Source organism: Hoplias malabaricus, chromosome Y, assembly GCF_029633855.1.
Source record: "Hoplias malabaricus isolate fHopMal1 chromosome Y, fHopMal1.hap1, whole genome shotgun sequence".
Taxonomy (NCBI): Eukaryota; Metazoa; Chordata; class Actinopteri; order Characiformes; family Erythrinidae; genus Hoplias; species Hoplias malabaricus.
The window spans coordinates 51,666,213-51,683,905 of NC_089820.1; the positions used below are offsets into that span (position 1 = coordinate 51,666,213).

At 38.6% G+C, this 17,693-nt stretch overlaps 1 protein-coding gene across 1 annotated transcript in view; it reads right to left on the reverse strand.

Moving 5' to 3' along the window:
- Window positions 1-17,693, reverse strand: part of LOC136678907 (dual specificity mitogen-activated protein kinase kinase 5-like) — a 55,570-nt gene that overhangs the window by 10,697 nt on the left and 27,180 nt on the right. Inside the window, exons 16-21 of the mRNA XM_066657090.1 lie at window positions 17,278-17,349; window positions 13,524-13,553; window positions 8,973-8,999; window positions 8,599-8,631; window positions 1,807-1,868; window positions 416-461 (exon numbers count right to left, since the gene is read on the reverse strand). Of these exons, the coding sequence (XP_066513187.1) occupies window positions 416-461; window positions 1,807-1,868; window positions 8,599-8,631; window positions 8,973-8,999; window positions 13,524-13,553; window positions 17,278-17,349 (270 nt within the window). The remainder of the gene's footprint in view (window positions 1-415; window positions 462-1,806; window positions 1,869-8,598; window positions 8,632-8,972; window positions 9,000-13,523; window positions 13,554-17,277; window positions 17,350-17,693) is intronic.

Sequence of the window (17,693 nt, forward strand, 5' to 3'; positions counted from 1 at the left end):
TTCTCCTGTGTGTGTAAATATGGCAGCCATAAAACATAGTACAAATAATATCAAACAAACAGCAACTAACTCTTTAGAAGCCGTTTATTAAAACTGAGACTGTAATGGGAAAAATAAATATTTTCTTCAAATTTACTGAACTTCTCCAGATTTTATACAATGATAAAATATTTGGTATGTAGAACCACACGCCCAGGCAAAGAAATATCTAAGATTACTCCTGCGCTGACCCAACAGCAAGTCCTTGCACAGGGTTGAAAAGTTTTGTTTGTCACACACACTACTGAGAATAGGCCATGGTTCTCTCCGATCTCGATCTGGTTTGGACACTGTGTTAATGAGGTTCGGTTAATCAATAGAAGTAGAAAAAGTCTACACAAGTAAATGAAAAAAATTCTAAAGGATATTCACTCACCATGAGGTTATTGGGAGCAGGGCGTTCTTTTGGTTGCTTTCTCATGCTGTGAAGTGAATAAAAGTTTATGTTAAATACATTGATTAATGGCAGGCAGGACTGCGGCACATTTCTAAAAGAGCTTTAGAAAGTTATCAATCTCTCAATCCCAATTTTAACTTGGTGCAAAAAGATGGTGCAGAACAGTGGAGCCCAACCAATGCTGAGATTGCATTACACAGGCGAGTAAATAATTATTCGGAAACATAGACTGACTGCACAATGTAATGCATCAACTTTAGGAGGAGGTTTTGTCAAAATGTTGGGTCACACCCCTAATTTGGGAACCACTGCTTTAGTTTGAAAACAGGATTATGTAAAACAAGAGATGTGTCTTGAAAAAATAGACAATGGATGCTGCTTAATGTTAACAGAAACTAACAAAACAAATAAGCTGGCCACCAAAAACACTGTTAACGTGAACATCAATATCATCTTTGGATCCTCTCTGCTGTTTCTGTTAGGAGTTCAGGTGAAATAACTCATTCTTGTTAGTGGGAGTGGAAAAAGTAAGTAAGTCCATTAACAGCTTTCCTTGGCACAGATCTACCTAAAGCAGGGGCAAATCTGTCAAGCTGACCCATATAAAAGATAGGAGGGATTACAGGGACATAGAGGTGTATGGAGGGGCTGTTTGGGCCATGATGAATGAAGCATCCTCAAGAACATGCTAATAATAGAAGGCAGGCAGGGATAGCAGTGCCAGGCTTGGGTGGCACCATGGAGCCAGGTGACCTGTTTGTGTAAATAAAGCGGATGGCGAGTAAACAACAGCTGCTAAACAAGTCCCTACACATCTGGCTGTTGCCTTAGTGCTCACAAGTTCAACACAGCTGAGGGAACCAGGGAGAGGAGGTACAGGGGTTAAAACTTGGGGCCTAACCTGAGAGAGAGAACTGAATGAACATGTGTGTTTGGGTAAGGAGCGCTGAGGTAGTGTAAATATTTCTACTCCTGGTAAGCTTAGTTGACTTCATAATAAAATCATTAATCATAGTCACCTGACACTACTGTACCGACCTGCTGGAGCAGAAGCAGTGGCTTGGAAGAAGGGATGGATAAAGTGGGATAGGCTTTCAGTTTATCCCAGGTTTATAAAAGGATATTCGCGTATGCAATTTATTTAAAAAGCAATGTTTTGATATGATACAATGAAATCGGACTTCAGTGCATATTTCTATACAGTTCTATATATTAATACCAGATCATTCAACATAGCACAAGTATCTGAAACAAAACCCAATATAACACAATACAATCCAAATAAAAACACGCCAGAGACAGATAGAGTAGCGTCAAGACCACTCCTTCTTGTTCTTTATTACTATATATATAAAATTAGGTTCACTTACCACTGTGTTATGAAGTGCACAAATTTCTCACTGAACTGACCAACTGGAAAGACAGGGGGGTCCTGAAATAATACAGAGATAATTTTGTTATAAATAGTAGTTAATGTTGTTAAACACATATTTAAAAATATACAAAATGTAAATTAATAGCAATGTTGATTAACCTACGTTGGTTACGTAGGAGTACATTTTTTCAACAACTTTGAGTTTATGAATCTGTAACGTTCTGATATTATTTTTAGTTTTTGCATATGATAGATTTAACTAAACTTATTCAGTTCATGCGACATGGCGTCTGAAGTCACAGTTGCAGAGCCAGTGTGCAGCAATTTTCAGCCAAGTTGGCGAATGGTCTGGGGTTCACTGTGTTTATGTGAATTTCATGTGGACAGGTTCATGTGGTTATTTCAGTGGGTTATTTCAGTGCGAGGGGCTGTGGCACAACTCCTGCATCGGGTCACTGCATTGAGGAGTTTGTTGTGTTCTCCCACAGTCCAAAACTGGCCATGGAAAAGAATCCATAGGTGTGAGTGTGTAGCGGCCTGGTTTATAGACAATGGACGAATGAATGTATTTATGAGTTGGTGAAAAGGACTCTTAAACCATAGGTTTAGACAACATTCAATATTTAGGTAAAATACTTAAAACCAATAAGTTAATTGTATAACTTAATAGTATCAAATATTTCATTCATTCATTATCTGTAACCCTTATCCAATTCAGGGTCGCGGTGGGTCCAGAGCCTACCTGGAATCATTGGGCGCAAGGCGGGAATACACCCTGGAGGGGGCGCTAGTCCTTCACAGGGCAACACAGACGCACACACATTCACACCTACGGACACTTTTGAGTCGCCAATCCACCTACGTGTGTTTTCGTATCAAATATTTGAAATGCATATTTGTTTTTTGTTGTATCAAGCATTAAATTAAGTATTAAACACTTGAAGTAAATGTGTACGATTGCCTTCATTTTGCCAAATGATTGCCTTAATTTTTATTAACTTAAAGAGTTATTTGGTTTCACGGTATAGCACCAATCATACACTATCCCCCAGTTCCATAAGAACAAGGTATGAAAGAAAATTAAAGTTTAATCTACCATAAAGGCCTAAAAATAAGAGAAAAACAAAATCTCAGAAACCTCTCAAATTGAGATTTCAGTCGAGATTAATATAATTAATACAACTGACAACAAAAGAACGTGTCCAGTATTTATTCATTGTTTTTAGCATGGTCACTAAAAATCAATAAATCTAAAAAAAAAAGAGGAGACTGATTAAGAAACACATATTTAAGCTTTTCAAAAATATGAGAAACGCTCAGAGTGAATGATATGCAGGGTCCATGTGTCCTTGATGAAGAGGTTTTCCTCTGATGAAAAGAGGCAGTGTATATTAATTTTTTTGCAGCACCTGAACCCCTCTTTTGTTGGAGAGAGCACAATGCAGAGCTACGTACAACCGTGATTACAACCTGAACAAACACAGAGTCCCTGAACTAAAAAAGATGGAGGAAGACAACATGGAGGTCCATAAACAGAGTAACAGCCTATACTCACGTGAGAGAGAGAACAGAAATGGTTACAAGGAGTAGACAGAGCTTCAAGCAGAAGGGTAAGATAAAGTAATTAAATGAATTAAATTAAAAAAAGTATTTTATTCAACTTCAAATACCACTGTAAAATCTTCTGAAACACCAATACTCATCGTTAGTACCTGACCTGACTATTGTTTAGGTGGCTGAATGCGGTCAAATTCACGCAGAAATGTTCCAATATATACGTTTATATCCTTTGCTGCAGCAAAGTTGGACAAACAAAGACAGAGACATTAGATAACAGCAGAAGTCATGCATTAATGCCACTGTACTCTACAATTCTGCCAACAGCAAATCCACTGTGCTTACACAAGGCAGCACACAGCATGTATCTTAAGCCTCTCAATGGCATTCTGAAGAACACTGGCAACTTTCCTTTGTTAGAATCAACCTGGTATATGAACAAATACAGACAAAACTTTCTCAGTCTCTCAGTAAAATATTTAATAGCTGTTAATATCATCACCGGCTGAAGTATTTCAATCTCACTCAGGCTTTCATTGGATACAAAGGTGTAATAACTATTGGCAAAAAAATAAATAGTAGAATCTTGGGAATGCATTCCCTGTCAAACGGACAAGTTCCATACAAAGCAGATCATGAAATGAAGAGCAAAATCACTGATGACTGAAGCAATCAAAAATGCTTCCAATTAAACCTACACCCACAGATTAATGGCTGGTGATGGGGCTGAGGAAGGAAAGTGAAAAAATGTGAGTATAAGAGAAGAGAGAGAGAAAGAATAAGAGAGAGAGAGAGAGAGAGAGAGAGAGAGAGAGAGAGAGAGATAGAGAGGGAAGAGAATTAATAGTCAGTATTAGGGGTGAAATTAAATGCTAACTGCTCTGAAGCAGCAATCTCATTACAGACCATAACACTCATGCTCACAATATAATGCATCTAGTCAAATCACAGAAAAGTGGATTGATCTCATTGGCTATTAAAAAGCCCTTTGGGCTGCTTTCCTCTCTCTGCCCTGTGCTCTGGGTGGGCTGGGGGAATATGATGCATGCACCTATTTAAATTAACAAAGCAATAATAAGAGGCTGCGATGTGGCACTGCTCGAGTGAGCCGCAGCCTAACAGAGCAGCCATACATCATTACACAGCCTGGAGGCCTAAAAACACACACACACACACACACACACACACACACACACACACACACACAAATATTCATAGTATTCTTATAAAGTAATACGACAGAACAACACAGATATAAAACAGAACTTCATGACACAAACTTGTTATTGTTCTAAAAGTCATGATGTACTTTACTGAGAATACCATGGACACTGTCAGCACTTCAAGAGCCTTAAACAACGGCATGTATCATAAAGCATTAACCGGAGGCTCCCAAGTGGAGAACTATAGGTCTTTCCTAGTGGTAAAATATGAGAGTTTAAATCACACTTAAATGTGGGTTTCAATGTCAGCATTGAAAAAATATTGAAACACACACTGAAAATATACATGTGCACACAGAGCTGCACATGTACGTACTTGCACACACACACCTAGGACAGAGTGCTTTGATGTGGCTGTAGTAAGATAAAGATGATGATGATGAAAGTGCTAGTGCATTATGCAGCATGCTGCCATTATCCAGCACTACAAACAGCCGCAGACCCAGAGCCTCAATCCCTCCACAATACCAGCGGTAAATATACATGTAATTGCCCAGTAGCAATTATCAGGCAAAATTAGATCAGTAATTACAGCGGTGAATTTAAGCGGGAGTCTTATTAGAGACATCAGCTCCTTCACAACACACGGCCAGAGCTGAACAATAAAAGACAAGCTGCCCTGCAGATGTCCAAACGAGCCGCTGGGCACTAAAAGCAGCCTGTAAGCTTCAGTCCACACAAACTCAGGGTGTGCAAAATATGAACAAATGAAGGTAGAGAGAAATAGAGAGAGAGAGAGAGAGAGAGAGAGGGGACAAAGAGAGCTCTTGTATGTATTACCTCATTTAGCTGTTTATTCACCCCTCACCTGAGCCCCATGAGACCTTGTGACCAATTATGTATGCCGCTCCATGGCAACCGCACACACACATACACACACCTTACAGGCCAGGTCTATAAAACTGAGCATAAACACACCTATCCACCAGTTTTAGGGGTAATGCGTTACAGACTAATAGATTTATTTTTACATTGACAAAGCCGTGTAGTACATTTTTAGTATAAAGTCTTGTAATCAAACTACGATTATGGACTTAATACATATATAATCCCATTACTCCCAATACAAACCTTTGCAAATGGATTGCTTGCTTTGTAACTACTTCAAAATTGGGGCTCACGTAACTGACACATTCCCAAAGCAATTTATACAGGAAGAAAAATCAGGCTTACATATCACACAGAAACACAAAGTGCAGACTAAGAGCACATGTGCTCACACGAAGAAACACACACTCCTCCAAGTCTGCTGTTGTCAAAATTGATGACTGATGCAAATGTTTAGCTCACTGCTCCAAATACAAGGTCCTAGCTAATTGCAAAAACTAAATCATGCAATATTTTCTTTGACGGCATTGATTTTTTCCCACTCCTTGGCTCTTTTCTTTGCCAGTTCATTCACTCTCTCTCTCTCTCTGGAGACTCAGGCACCTTTTAGCTCTCACCCGCACAGATAAGTTTCCATCTACTCTCTCAGTGCCTTTCACGCTTTCTTCTTCTGCCCTCTACCTTCCTTTTCTTTCTTTAAGCCAGTCTCCCTCTGCACTAAATTACTCTTTTACAGTGGGTTCTACAGAGTCTCTCCAGATACTGTGTCTCACTCACTCATATTCGGTCAAAGCTATAATTTAGTGGCTGCTCTGTGTGTGTGTGTGTGTGTGTGTATGTGTGTGTGCGTGTGTGTGTGTGTAATAAGGTCTTGGTCAGCTGAAAGTAGGTGGAGGCAGCAGCAGCAGAGGCAGTGTTCCCTGGCCTCAGGGCACTGAAGGGAAGGGCACGGCAGAAAATAGTTTGAGTGATGCCTCCACGGTTTGAGTAATGAACAGTTCAGCTGGGTCAACCCATTACACCCGCCGCCGTTTAATTATTAATTACGCTCAATCTATAAGAGAAAAGGACAAGTTCAGTATGTTTAATGTGTGTTTATGCTCCTTGCCCCTCCCCTCCCTGCTGCCATTCTGCTATTAGCACGTGTCAGCGAGCTGCTCGAGCAGAAAGGAGAGAGGTCTCTTTCACACAAATACACACACACACACACACACACACACGTTTGCAATTAACAAAATTACTTATTAATCACTCAAACAGATGAGGAAAGCACAGTTAAATCTTATAGTACTTGTGTATTTATAGCATTCAAGTACAACTAAAGTAGGAAAATCTGATGAGCAACCACAGTGCACTCACTGTGGCTTTGTATCGTCTTGCCTTCTAATCTCAACGTTTATTCATTCCTTCATTTCAATTAACAATTAGTAAAGCAGACAGTGGGAAACTGAGCAGGTAACTGAGACAAGGTTACTTAATGGAAATTTAACACCAGGTCCTTTCTGTCTCTGGCAGTAGCCGAAACTGAGCCGGATGTCCAGTGCATTCTTCATTCCCTGGACTCAATACACTAGCAAAGTGTTAAAGTGGTAAACGAGAGTATAAACATATGACTTTCTAATAATTAGCAAGAGGCTGTAGGATTTCCGTACAAGACTTCAGTCATGGACATTAACTGGGTCCTTTAACATGGTTAAAAACCCCACATACCTTGACTTGGAGTGGCAGTTTCATTATCAGTTACACTAATATTTCTGTGCAGTGAACATGTGAATGTCCAAATAGTGCTACAATAAAACAAACTGGAACAAAGTGGAACAAAGTGGAACAAAGTGGTACGTAAGGCAATTGCTTGGTGCTGGTGACTAGCCATATTAAGTTCAAGTCTAAGTATTTAGCTTAAATTAAACTTAAATAACAAAAATGTTTCCAGAATATTTTTTTAAATATAGGTTACAGATTTTTAAAATACAGGAGGTCCTCGGGTTACGTCAGTCCCGAGTTACGATGTTTCATGGTTACGAAACATCTCACATTTACTGTATAAAGCCTTGTTTTGACTTAAGTGGTTTTGCGTCGTAAACGTGTTAACGTGAACTTCGTGTTTGGTGTGTGCGGCGGAAGAATACACGGTTACGCGGATCGGGACCGAGGAGGATAGGTGTTAGGATAGGATAAGTGCTTACAGTATGTTATTTACGTACAGTATGTACGTATGTTCTGACTTGCACCGAAAATCGGTTTACGACACAACGTAGGGACGGATCAACGTCGTAAGTATTTTGATTTGTGTAGTAAATCCCAATATACATTTTTGTATTAAACTGTCTTTAATTTCAAGAAATCTGCTTTTATATGTTGGAGATCTCAATAACATGAGGCTGAACTGTCCGGAGACAAATTCTACATTTCACACAATCCTAGTCTCGGATTGCTTTCCTTTTAGATTCCGGTGACAGTCTCGACACTCTCAAGAAGCTTGTCCAGTGCAGGGAAATATATGGACTTGCTGTCCCTCACCCCGGCTAGCACAGAGAGAGACGAGGGTGAGGAAGTATGTCAAGGTTTCAGGTGGGTGTATTTTAGTGTCTACCGCAGGTCAAGGTTAATGCAACACCACACAGTCTCTGTGCTCTGAAGCCTGGTCATGCTACATTACCCCAGCAAACTGTGTTTTGTGTGTGTGTGTGTGTGTGTGTGTGTGTGTGTGTGAGTATGAGAGAGAGAGAGACAGATTCAGAATCAGCAGCTGATAAAGAGAGGGCAAAAGAGACTCTGAAAAAGTAGTTGACCAAGAGAGCATCAAAAAGAACGTTTTTTTTGTACAGAAATGTTGAAATTCAAGCTGATCATTCGTAACAGCAGTGGCCATTTGTTAAATTAAATAAAATTAAATAATCGAGACACACAGATGTTCAGTATGGTCGGAAATTCCATATCCGTACATCTCCCCAGCGTGGACTAATGTCCACCAGTGGTGGCAGAAACCCAGTCTACTCAGAGACTCAAGCCCCTGGTTTTCAGTGAGGCCTGCTGGCTCTTTGCTCTGCCAGAATATGACAAGCTGAAACCCTGAGCTGATCTGCTAAAACACCTTGCTTCATTAGGAAACAAAACAGCAGCTTTCTGCCCCATTAGCCACAGCTTTAGGAGCTCCAGCACATCAGACGCGGACTCACCTCATCAACGATGCACTGCAATAACTGGAGAGGCTGTGGAGAGGGGGAGGAGGGACAAGGAGATTAGACTGCGTTCAATCTCCTTACAGTGCAAAGGAAATGAAATCGGTAATGCAGCAAAACAGGTACCGATTCAGATTAATCAAATGCACTCAGACACAGAAAAAGCCATTGGATCCGGAACGCTCTATTATTTCTAATGGCCTCTCATCGGAATGCAGGGCAGTTAAGTGTCGGTGTATTGTTGTATTATTGTATTAACTTTAGAGGCAAGCAGTCAAGCGATGCAAAGAGATGACTATCAAAAGAAATAAAGGAGGGGTGACCTTCGTCTCTGGAAAAGAAATAAACAAAAAAACTCATCAAATACTTACCATTAAGGAACCTTGGTTTTTCTGAATCTACAGGAAGAGAAACAAAAAGAAAGAAGATTAGACAAAAAAAAGAGACAGCAAGAAAGAAGAAAGGCAATATGTAATTAGCATGTTATAATCACAAGCGTCTCACTAGGACATGTTTATGATCACTAGGGGGAAAGCTCTGAAAAGCCCGGTGGCCATGAGTGGGCACGACGTGTTAACAGCATTTGCATAATGAAAATACACAAGCGCTAATAGCCTGATCCTCATTTAGCGGAGCCCAGCTACGCAGTGTGAGCTGATTCTCCTCCGAAGCTGCCTCCAGGTTTTACGGAGATGCTGGATTGGAAAAGTGGATGTGCGATGTGCATCTTAAACAGCAGCAGTGTCTTGGGCATAAATGGTGCACATTTGTTACATGTTAGCTGACAGACAAGTTGGGATGGTGGTAAAGCAGTGGCATGAGAGCCCTCAGATGTGTCCCTTTCTGGCTACTCATGTATCATATCACAATCATATCATGGTCTTTACAAGCAGATGGACTCCAAATTATAAAGCAATGACATTATATTAATATTAATGCCAAACATTACTGATTTAAACCACTCTAAATCTTTATGCACTGGGTCTTCTGAAGATGCGTCATTGATGCTTACCTAAACAAAACAAAAAAAGAATAAAACTTTACCTGAACCCAAAGCCTGAACCTAATCCTGGTCCTTATCCTATCCCACTTCTAACGTGAGCCAACACATTTTCACCAGTTTAAGTGTTTTTAGGTTCTCTACAGAGACCAGGAAAAGTGATCTCTGTAACAGAATACCACTGGTTACAGTGCAAAAGACAGTGAGACAATGGTTATTTGTCTGATGAGGGTGACTGAGCACCAGCTGCCTGCAACATTTTCACATGTTCAGCAGTTAAGCTGAAATGGCATTTTTCATCCTAGCAGGAGGCCGTCACTCTCCTGATCCGATCAGGCCCGCTCGTCCTGCTGAAATGAACAGCTCCTAGTGTGTGGTCCTCCTGACAAGGCATTACAGCAGGTGATTCACTCTCAATTACACACTGCTGCAAACTTTTTAAATACCCAAAGACATTGAATGCACCATCGCTTTATTGCCGTGAGTCATCAAGAAAAACGGAAACTAACTCCAAAGTACAATTAAAGATACCTTAGTCATTATTCTTTCAGGCATAAAAATCTATTCAGGCTTGTTCCTGATTGAGAAACATATTTAAGCCTGTCTACTTTATATTTGGACCTGGGAGACGACAGGACTTTAACTAACTGCTAGGGCTGGGAGACGGAAAACTGGACAGGACAAATTATGTTTTAAAAAGCCTGTTAAACAATACAAATTATTAAGACTGCTTACAACAATGCAGATTATTCTCCACAATTTCTGCTGTGCTTTTCCCAGAGGGCAACACAATGTCTGTGTAAATTTCTCCCCAGCTACTTCTAGCATGTGTCACACAGATTTGAGCAGTTACGTAAAAATTTAAACTAAACAAAAGTAATAATATATTTCCAGACGTGAAAAAGACAGCAAAATCATTTATGTGGTCAATTCTAAATGTCAAGTTAAAAATGTTTAAATAGTTAGCTAAAATACTCCAGAAATGAGGGGAAACAAATGATCAGAGTGGATTTTATAATTTGATTTAATCCAGTTAAATATTTCCTTCTAAAAAATGGACTTGGTCTTAAAAACTGGGGCTTTGGGAAAAGATATTTTATACAGTATGTTTGGGTGAATACAAGGGGGAAAATGATCCAAAACAGAAACAGCCGGAGAACACAAAAGGCAACAACAAATCAATCAGGGAAAGAAGCGCCGGCGGCTGTATACACATGCCAGCGAGTCTGCAGTCTTCAAAGATTCTCCGAGCGAGCCATCGAGAGACGCCATTAACTCCTGACAAAGAATGCAAATTAATCCCAACATGGGGTGAGACAGAATTAAAGAGTCTTTTATAATCAATGACAAGACAGGATAACATGCACACGCTCTCTCACACACTCTCACACACACACACACACACACACACACACACACACACACACACACCAATGCTGGTCTGAATGCACAATCGTAACCCTCTGTCCTTCAACCATATCAGCAGGAAAATGAGCTTTAGAGAAGTGAGTGTACATACAACAATGAATGACAGAGAGAGAGAGAGAGAGAGAGAGAGAGAGTGTGTTAGAGAAAGAGAGTGAGAGAGCACAGATGTATGAGATGCTGTAAATGACAGCCCAAGCCTGAGGTAGTTGAGTGTGTGTGTGTGTGTGATGCCTGTAGGTGAAGAGTCTGCAGCACCATATGGAGCTGTGAAAATTAACATCAAGAACAAAAATGCAGCAGCAGCAGGCAGTCCTGTCTTTACCCTTCTCTCTCCCTCTCACTCTCTCTCTCGCACACATTTCTTGACCTCCTTCTCCCCCCCCCAAACAAATGTTTGAGATTTAGTAGGAAGTGTGTGTATGTGTGAGTGTGAGAGAGGGAGAGAGAGAAAAGATGAGCAATAGGAAAGAGTAGAAAGAGTACGGAAGGGACGGAGATAGAGAGTGTGAGAGAAAGCGAAGCGACAGCGACAGAGAGAGAGAGAGAGACATAGGGAGGGAGAGGGATATTAAGAGAGAGTAATAAATTAATGAGGTGTAAAATGTGAAGAGCTTTAGTATAGTGCCTTTGGCTCTCTGAGCTAAGAACAGAAAAGTTGCTACACATTTGATTCACCATTTCTAATCATGCAGATGAGGACACAGCCTAATGATGAAGACCAAAATACAATTGCTTTCATTCCAGTGAGGTCTAGGTAAAAAGCTGTGAATGATTTTCTGGAAAGCAAAGCAAATACCTTAGTTTTTGTGATTATCATAAATATTTTTGTATCCAATAAATTATCCATCTTCATTCAGTTGGATTGTTTGCTATTGCTAAGACCTCAGAAATCTAGGTACCAAATATGGCTGATCCTGATTAGAGCTGGACGATAATTCAATATATATCGCAATATAAAATGATTCAATAACAATTATAGGATTTTATACACATATTCAACATTTCAATACACATTTACAGCATCTGTCACTGACTGACAGTCATTACAGGGTGCTGTCATTGTTTGTTTATAAATATGTAATATTGACAAAGCCAATGGGTTCATGTTTGATGATGATGTAATGTTTTTTGTTTGTTCTTCCAAGTTTTTCAGAGGGTTTTAAACTGTTCATATCAATATCGGCAACTATATCGTATCAACCAATCATCATTTAATTAATTTTATATATATATATATATATATATATATATATATATATATATATATGAGAGAGAGAGATAGAGAGAGAGAGATCTGCACATTCACTTATGATAAGGTCTTTTTAGTTTCATCCAAATGCCACCATCGGTTGGTAAAAAAAGACTGACATTGTGTGTGCGAATGTATTATTTTATGTAATAGCACTCCCCGCATTACCATGACAATAGACAGTCCTAGGAGAGGCATGAAAAAAAACACTTACAAATGAGATATGCCTCTGGCTATGAGCTAACATACTGCATGCTTACCCAAATAAATGCAGTGATACTGCTCTCAATGGATGAAAACAAACACTAGCATTACATTCCTACACTTACTGCTGGTTGTCTATATGGCTGCTATTTCACCAGGCCACATTTATAAATAACAGCATCCACATTAACATGCAAAGTCTTGGCAGTGGATGCAGCGTCTCAGTATTGCTTCCTGTTTTCCATGAGCTGCCCTGAGTGGCTGATTCAGTTTAATATGCTAATTAACCCAACAGGCATGCTGGGAGTAATTTATTGAGCATTAGTCAACATTTTCCTCATTAAAGAGCCCCTGTGCACTTCCAGAGGGCTTCAGTGACCAAAAACTGCACTTTTGGATGCAGTCAGTAAAGACATTTCATACAGACACACAAACCACTCCAAAAGTATGTCTAATAAAATGCTGGTATATACGTTAACAGGTTTCTCCTACAAATGTATAATATTGTTATAATAATATTAGGAATCCTGTAAGTGAATATCTCAATTAGACTTCGCCTTTGATTTCTTTGACTATTTAAAGCAATGTAATTACATTTTTGTACCTCTGCGTGCCACTAATATTCTGCTTGTTGGCCAACAGAATAATTACCTTCCCACAGTGCCTACTTTGCCCTTCAATTTGGCAGCAACAGCACAAGCACACCCCCAATTTCACAATGGTTTCCAAAAGAAAGGAGACCTCTGATTGGACCAGGATTATAAACCAAGGCCAGGGTTCTAAGAACAAGTTAATCCAGGAAAAAAAATCTGATTACAGGGATTAACGAGACTGAGGAATCCACTGGGTCAGCAGGATTGTACGAAGGGTAAATAGGTTTGAGATGAGCAACGTGATCACAAACAAAAGTAAGGTAATTACTGCCGGAGACTGATTACTGGAGATTACAGGGCTCCCATAGTCTTTGAATGTATGATGAAAACAATGAGTTTATAATAGTTGAGAGGAAGGGAATACTGAGCTTGTAGAATAAATACTCACCTGTGGATAGGGGAAATGGCCAAGGGCCAACTGTAAGAGAAAAAAAAAAACAAAGAGAAAATTAGATACACAGCCAAACTTTGTCTATACATATTTTATATTAGCTAAAATATGTATGCTACAATTAATGAATATTCAATGAATATATATGATATATATATATATATATATATATATATATATATTTGTGATTTGAGAATATATTAACACATTTCCTCCTGAGTGATTTTGAGTGCCCTACAATCTCCCACAAAACACGTTGTAACATCAACTGATTGTATACCAAATTGCTTGTTAATTCACTTGTACTATTCAAGGACAGCAGAAAGCTAGCGTGCCAGCTGAGCCAACATTCTGAAAATGCTGTCAAACATTAGCAGTCCTCTAAAGCTAAAACCAAAGATCCTAAAACCAAAGACCCTTTATGACTTCTGCACTAATCACAGACTGGTAACTGTTGAGGTGACTATCATAACTGACCAAGAATTAAAAGTGTAACCTGGTGAGGCCTGAAGAAGAAAGAAAAATGTATATGACAGGGATAATGTAAATGCTATAGAGTTGATTCTATACATTTTCTTAAATGACAACCATGCATTTTTTTTCAACTTCATTCAGCTTTTCACCGACCATTTAATCTTTAAGCACTCTTTTTACATAAAGGTTTTTCATGTCCAGTTGTGTTTCTGCAGACTTGTTAATCTGTGCATTCAAAAAGAAGCTGGTATAGTTCATAAACAATAAAAACAGCTGTGTTTGTTAAAACTTCTGCTTCAAATGCTCCATAGAGCATTGGTAAACACATACATACATTATGGTAAATTAGTGTACTGAGGGGAAAAAATATGCATGACAGTATTTCTGAAATCATAATTGGATTCAATTGGTCTAATAGATTTCAATTGGTCTTATTACTCTGGCTTAAAGGAGCAGTGGCCTTATCCTCACTTTACCCTGCAGCTTGTGCCTCTTCAGCAGGTGTGTTTAAATGAACAAAGGCTTAATCTACCACTGACTGAGGGACTGAGGCATGTGCTGGATTAAGAGAAGAGCTTAAGGATGAGCCGCATAGCCACACACCGAATGTGAGCTGCTCAAATAACGGCAGTCATTAGTTAATTCCCACCAGCCCACCCCTCCGCTAAGAGGGAAAAAAAAAGGAGAAGTATAAAGATTGGAAAAGTCAATAAAAAGAGGCACAGAGGAAAGTCTGCTTGCTAACATATGTGATCCATCAGAGGTCTACATGACAGCTTTCATCTTAGTTAAATGAGACTTAATAGTGTAACCAGATTATTTTCACACTTAATCTCTGAACCGGATTAGGCAGTGGACTTGTTGGCTGCATTTAGAAGATTAATCTGAATTACACTGTGGAGTTCACTGGCTAATTCACTCAGAATACTGTGCTAGGCACGAACAACAGAACTGACAACACTGCCTGAGTTAGAGTTTATCATTATCAACAAAAAGTCAAACATGTACTATATTTTATATATATATATATATATATATTTTTTTTTTCTGAGCTCTAAATCAATGACTATTATAATCGTTAAGATATTCAAGATTATTGACAAATACACAATGTCTATTTGTCACAGCCGCTGAGAGCTGCTGACAATAACAAATTAAAAATCAATAGCGTTGATGTGAATTACTAGCATGGCAAATTTTAGTGCAAGAACTCAAGTGCTATTTCAGAATGTATCCAGTCCATTCTATCAACTGCAATCATCTGGACACAAATGAATGCACTTATACACTCTGATAAACAAACATTCTCAAAAATCACACACACAAATGTGAAAGGTGTAAGTGTAAGAGGTGTAACAGCAGAAGTACCCTACTTCAATGGTTTGGAATCTCAGTTTAAAAGTATGGAACCACTGCTGTTATTCAATACAAAGCTTATTTATGAGGTTACAAATAGCAATTAATTTTTTATATGATAATATTACTACTTTATTAAATCAAAAATTAGTTTTCAGGTTTGTAATATATTTTAGAATGAAAAAGGATGCAGACAATTCCATTTTGATGCTATAAATGTTACAGAATAAAGTTCTAATCAAATTTACATCCAGGCACAAATGTGAAGCAGATCATTTTTATTGTAATTTAAAATATCATCATCTGGGGGAAAAATCTGATTTGTTGTATTCTTAATTTTGTTCTTTTAAAAGAAAATAGCCTAAGAGAATAGACAATGCTATTAATTCTGTTAAAATTAAAAACAATTGTTTTATATTTGTATATGTGTTTACAATACTGGCAAGACGTTTTCTATTACAAACAGATATGTTTTCACATGCTCTGTGGGCTTTTGGTACAACTGAATCTGAAAAAGACACAGCAGACTGAAAGAAACTGTCATGCCAAAAAAGGGAAAAGGAGACAATGGGTGAAAATAGATGATTGTGTGTGTGCGTATGTGTGTGTAGGTCTTTACTGCAGTCAGTGGGAGATTCTGAGTGTGATCCATGCATAGCTGTAGGCCAACATCTGTTTGGACAGACTGCCTGCAGGGACTATTAATACCTCTTAGCTAACACACACTAAACACATAGAAAGTCCATAGTAGCAATAGTAGCTTTTAAAAACTCACAGTTTTTTCACAGTCATATAAAACAATATATTCAGCCTTTCCAGGCCATCACACACCAAACAAACTGATGTTTTTATTGTATTTAATGCATGAGGTGTATTTGGGTGTTTGCATTTAAGTTGACTATTTTGTTTACTTAGTTGCACTCTGTATGTATATTACACAACGCTTCACACATAAATCCTATGGCATTAACCAGGACACACTTTATATAATTCACACGTTCTATTAAATAGTATTCTATATGTTATAACATGTTGAGCAACATAGATACAGGGGTTAGACAATGAAACTGAAACACCTGTCATTTTAGTGTGGGAGGTTTCATGGCTAAATTGGAGCAGCCTGGTGGCCAATCTTCATTAATTGTACATTGCACCAGTAAGACCATGTGCATCCAATGGTTCAAACATTGTGTCCTGAAGGCGGTGCCGTGTATCAGGACGACAATGCACCCATACACACAGCAAGACTGGTGAAAGATTGGTTTGATGAACATGAAAGTGAAGTTGAACATCTCCCATGACCTGCACAGTCACCAGATCTAAATATTATTGAGCCAGTTTGGGGTGTTTTGGAGGAGCGAGTCAGGACACGTTTTCCTCCACCAGCATCACGTAGTGACCTGGCCACTATCCTGCAAGAAGAATGGCTTCAAATCCCTCTGACCACTGTGCAGGACTTGTGTATGTCATTTCCAAGATGAACTGATGCTGTATTGGCCGCAAAAGGAGGCCCTACACCATACTAATAAATTATTGTGGTCTAAAACCAGGTGTTTCAGTTTCATTGTCCAACCCCAGTATATTCTGTGACTTGGTTAACAAAACTGGATTTAACAGTAAAACTTTACACATGCTTTTTCTCTGTGACATGTTTCACTAATGAATTAACATTTGAATCAACATATATATATATATATATATATATATATATATATATATATATATATACATTGCTGTATTTCCTAAGAAGGTTTTGGCATTTATTTGCAGAAGAATATCCTGGACATTTTTGAGGAATTAGATGCAGATAAATCACCAAATCACCACTTCTTTTTTTTTTTTTTTTTTTTTTTTTTTTGTCCTGGAAAAAAATTACATGAAAAATTACCATTTTAATGTGAATTAAACCTTAACAGTTTACCTCCATGAAAGAGATTCCTACGCTCCACACATCTGAATGAATGCCATACTGCTCCCCTGATATCCTCTCCGGCTACAGAACACAAATATTCACAATCAGTATTAAGGGATTACAAATTACATGAGGAATTAGGGGATGATGAGAGGCATGGACTATTTACTACAAAGCAAAAGAAAACTCAGAACATTTAAAAGTGAAAACTGATTTTAAATTGTTCAAATTGATGATCTTCATGATTTGACAGCAATGATATTAAGCACTTGAAAGAGAGGAACTGCAGGGAAGGCCCAAACTCAAACACTGGCAATATAAAGGTCTAGCAATAACTGAGATGATAAGCTGTCTCTAAACATGCAACGTCCCATCTTCTGAAAGCCAGTGAAAACTGAAGTGCTGTTACAAGGAAGTTCCTTGAT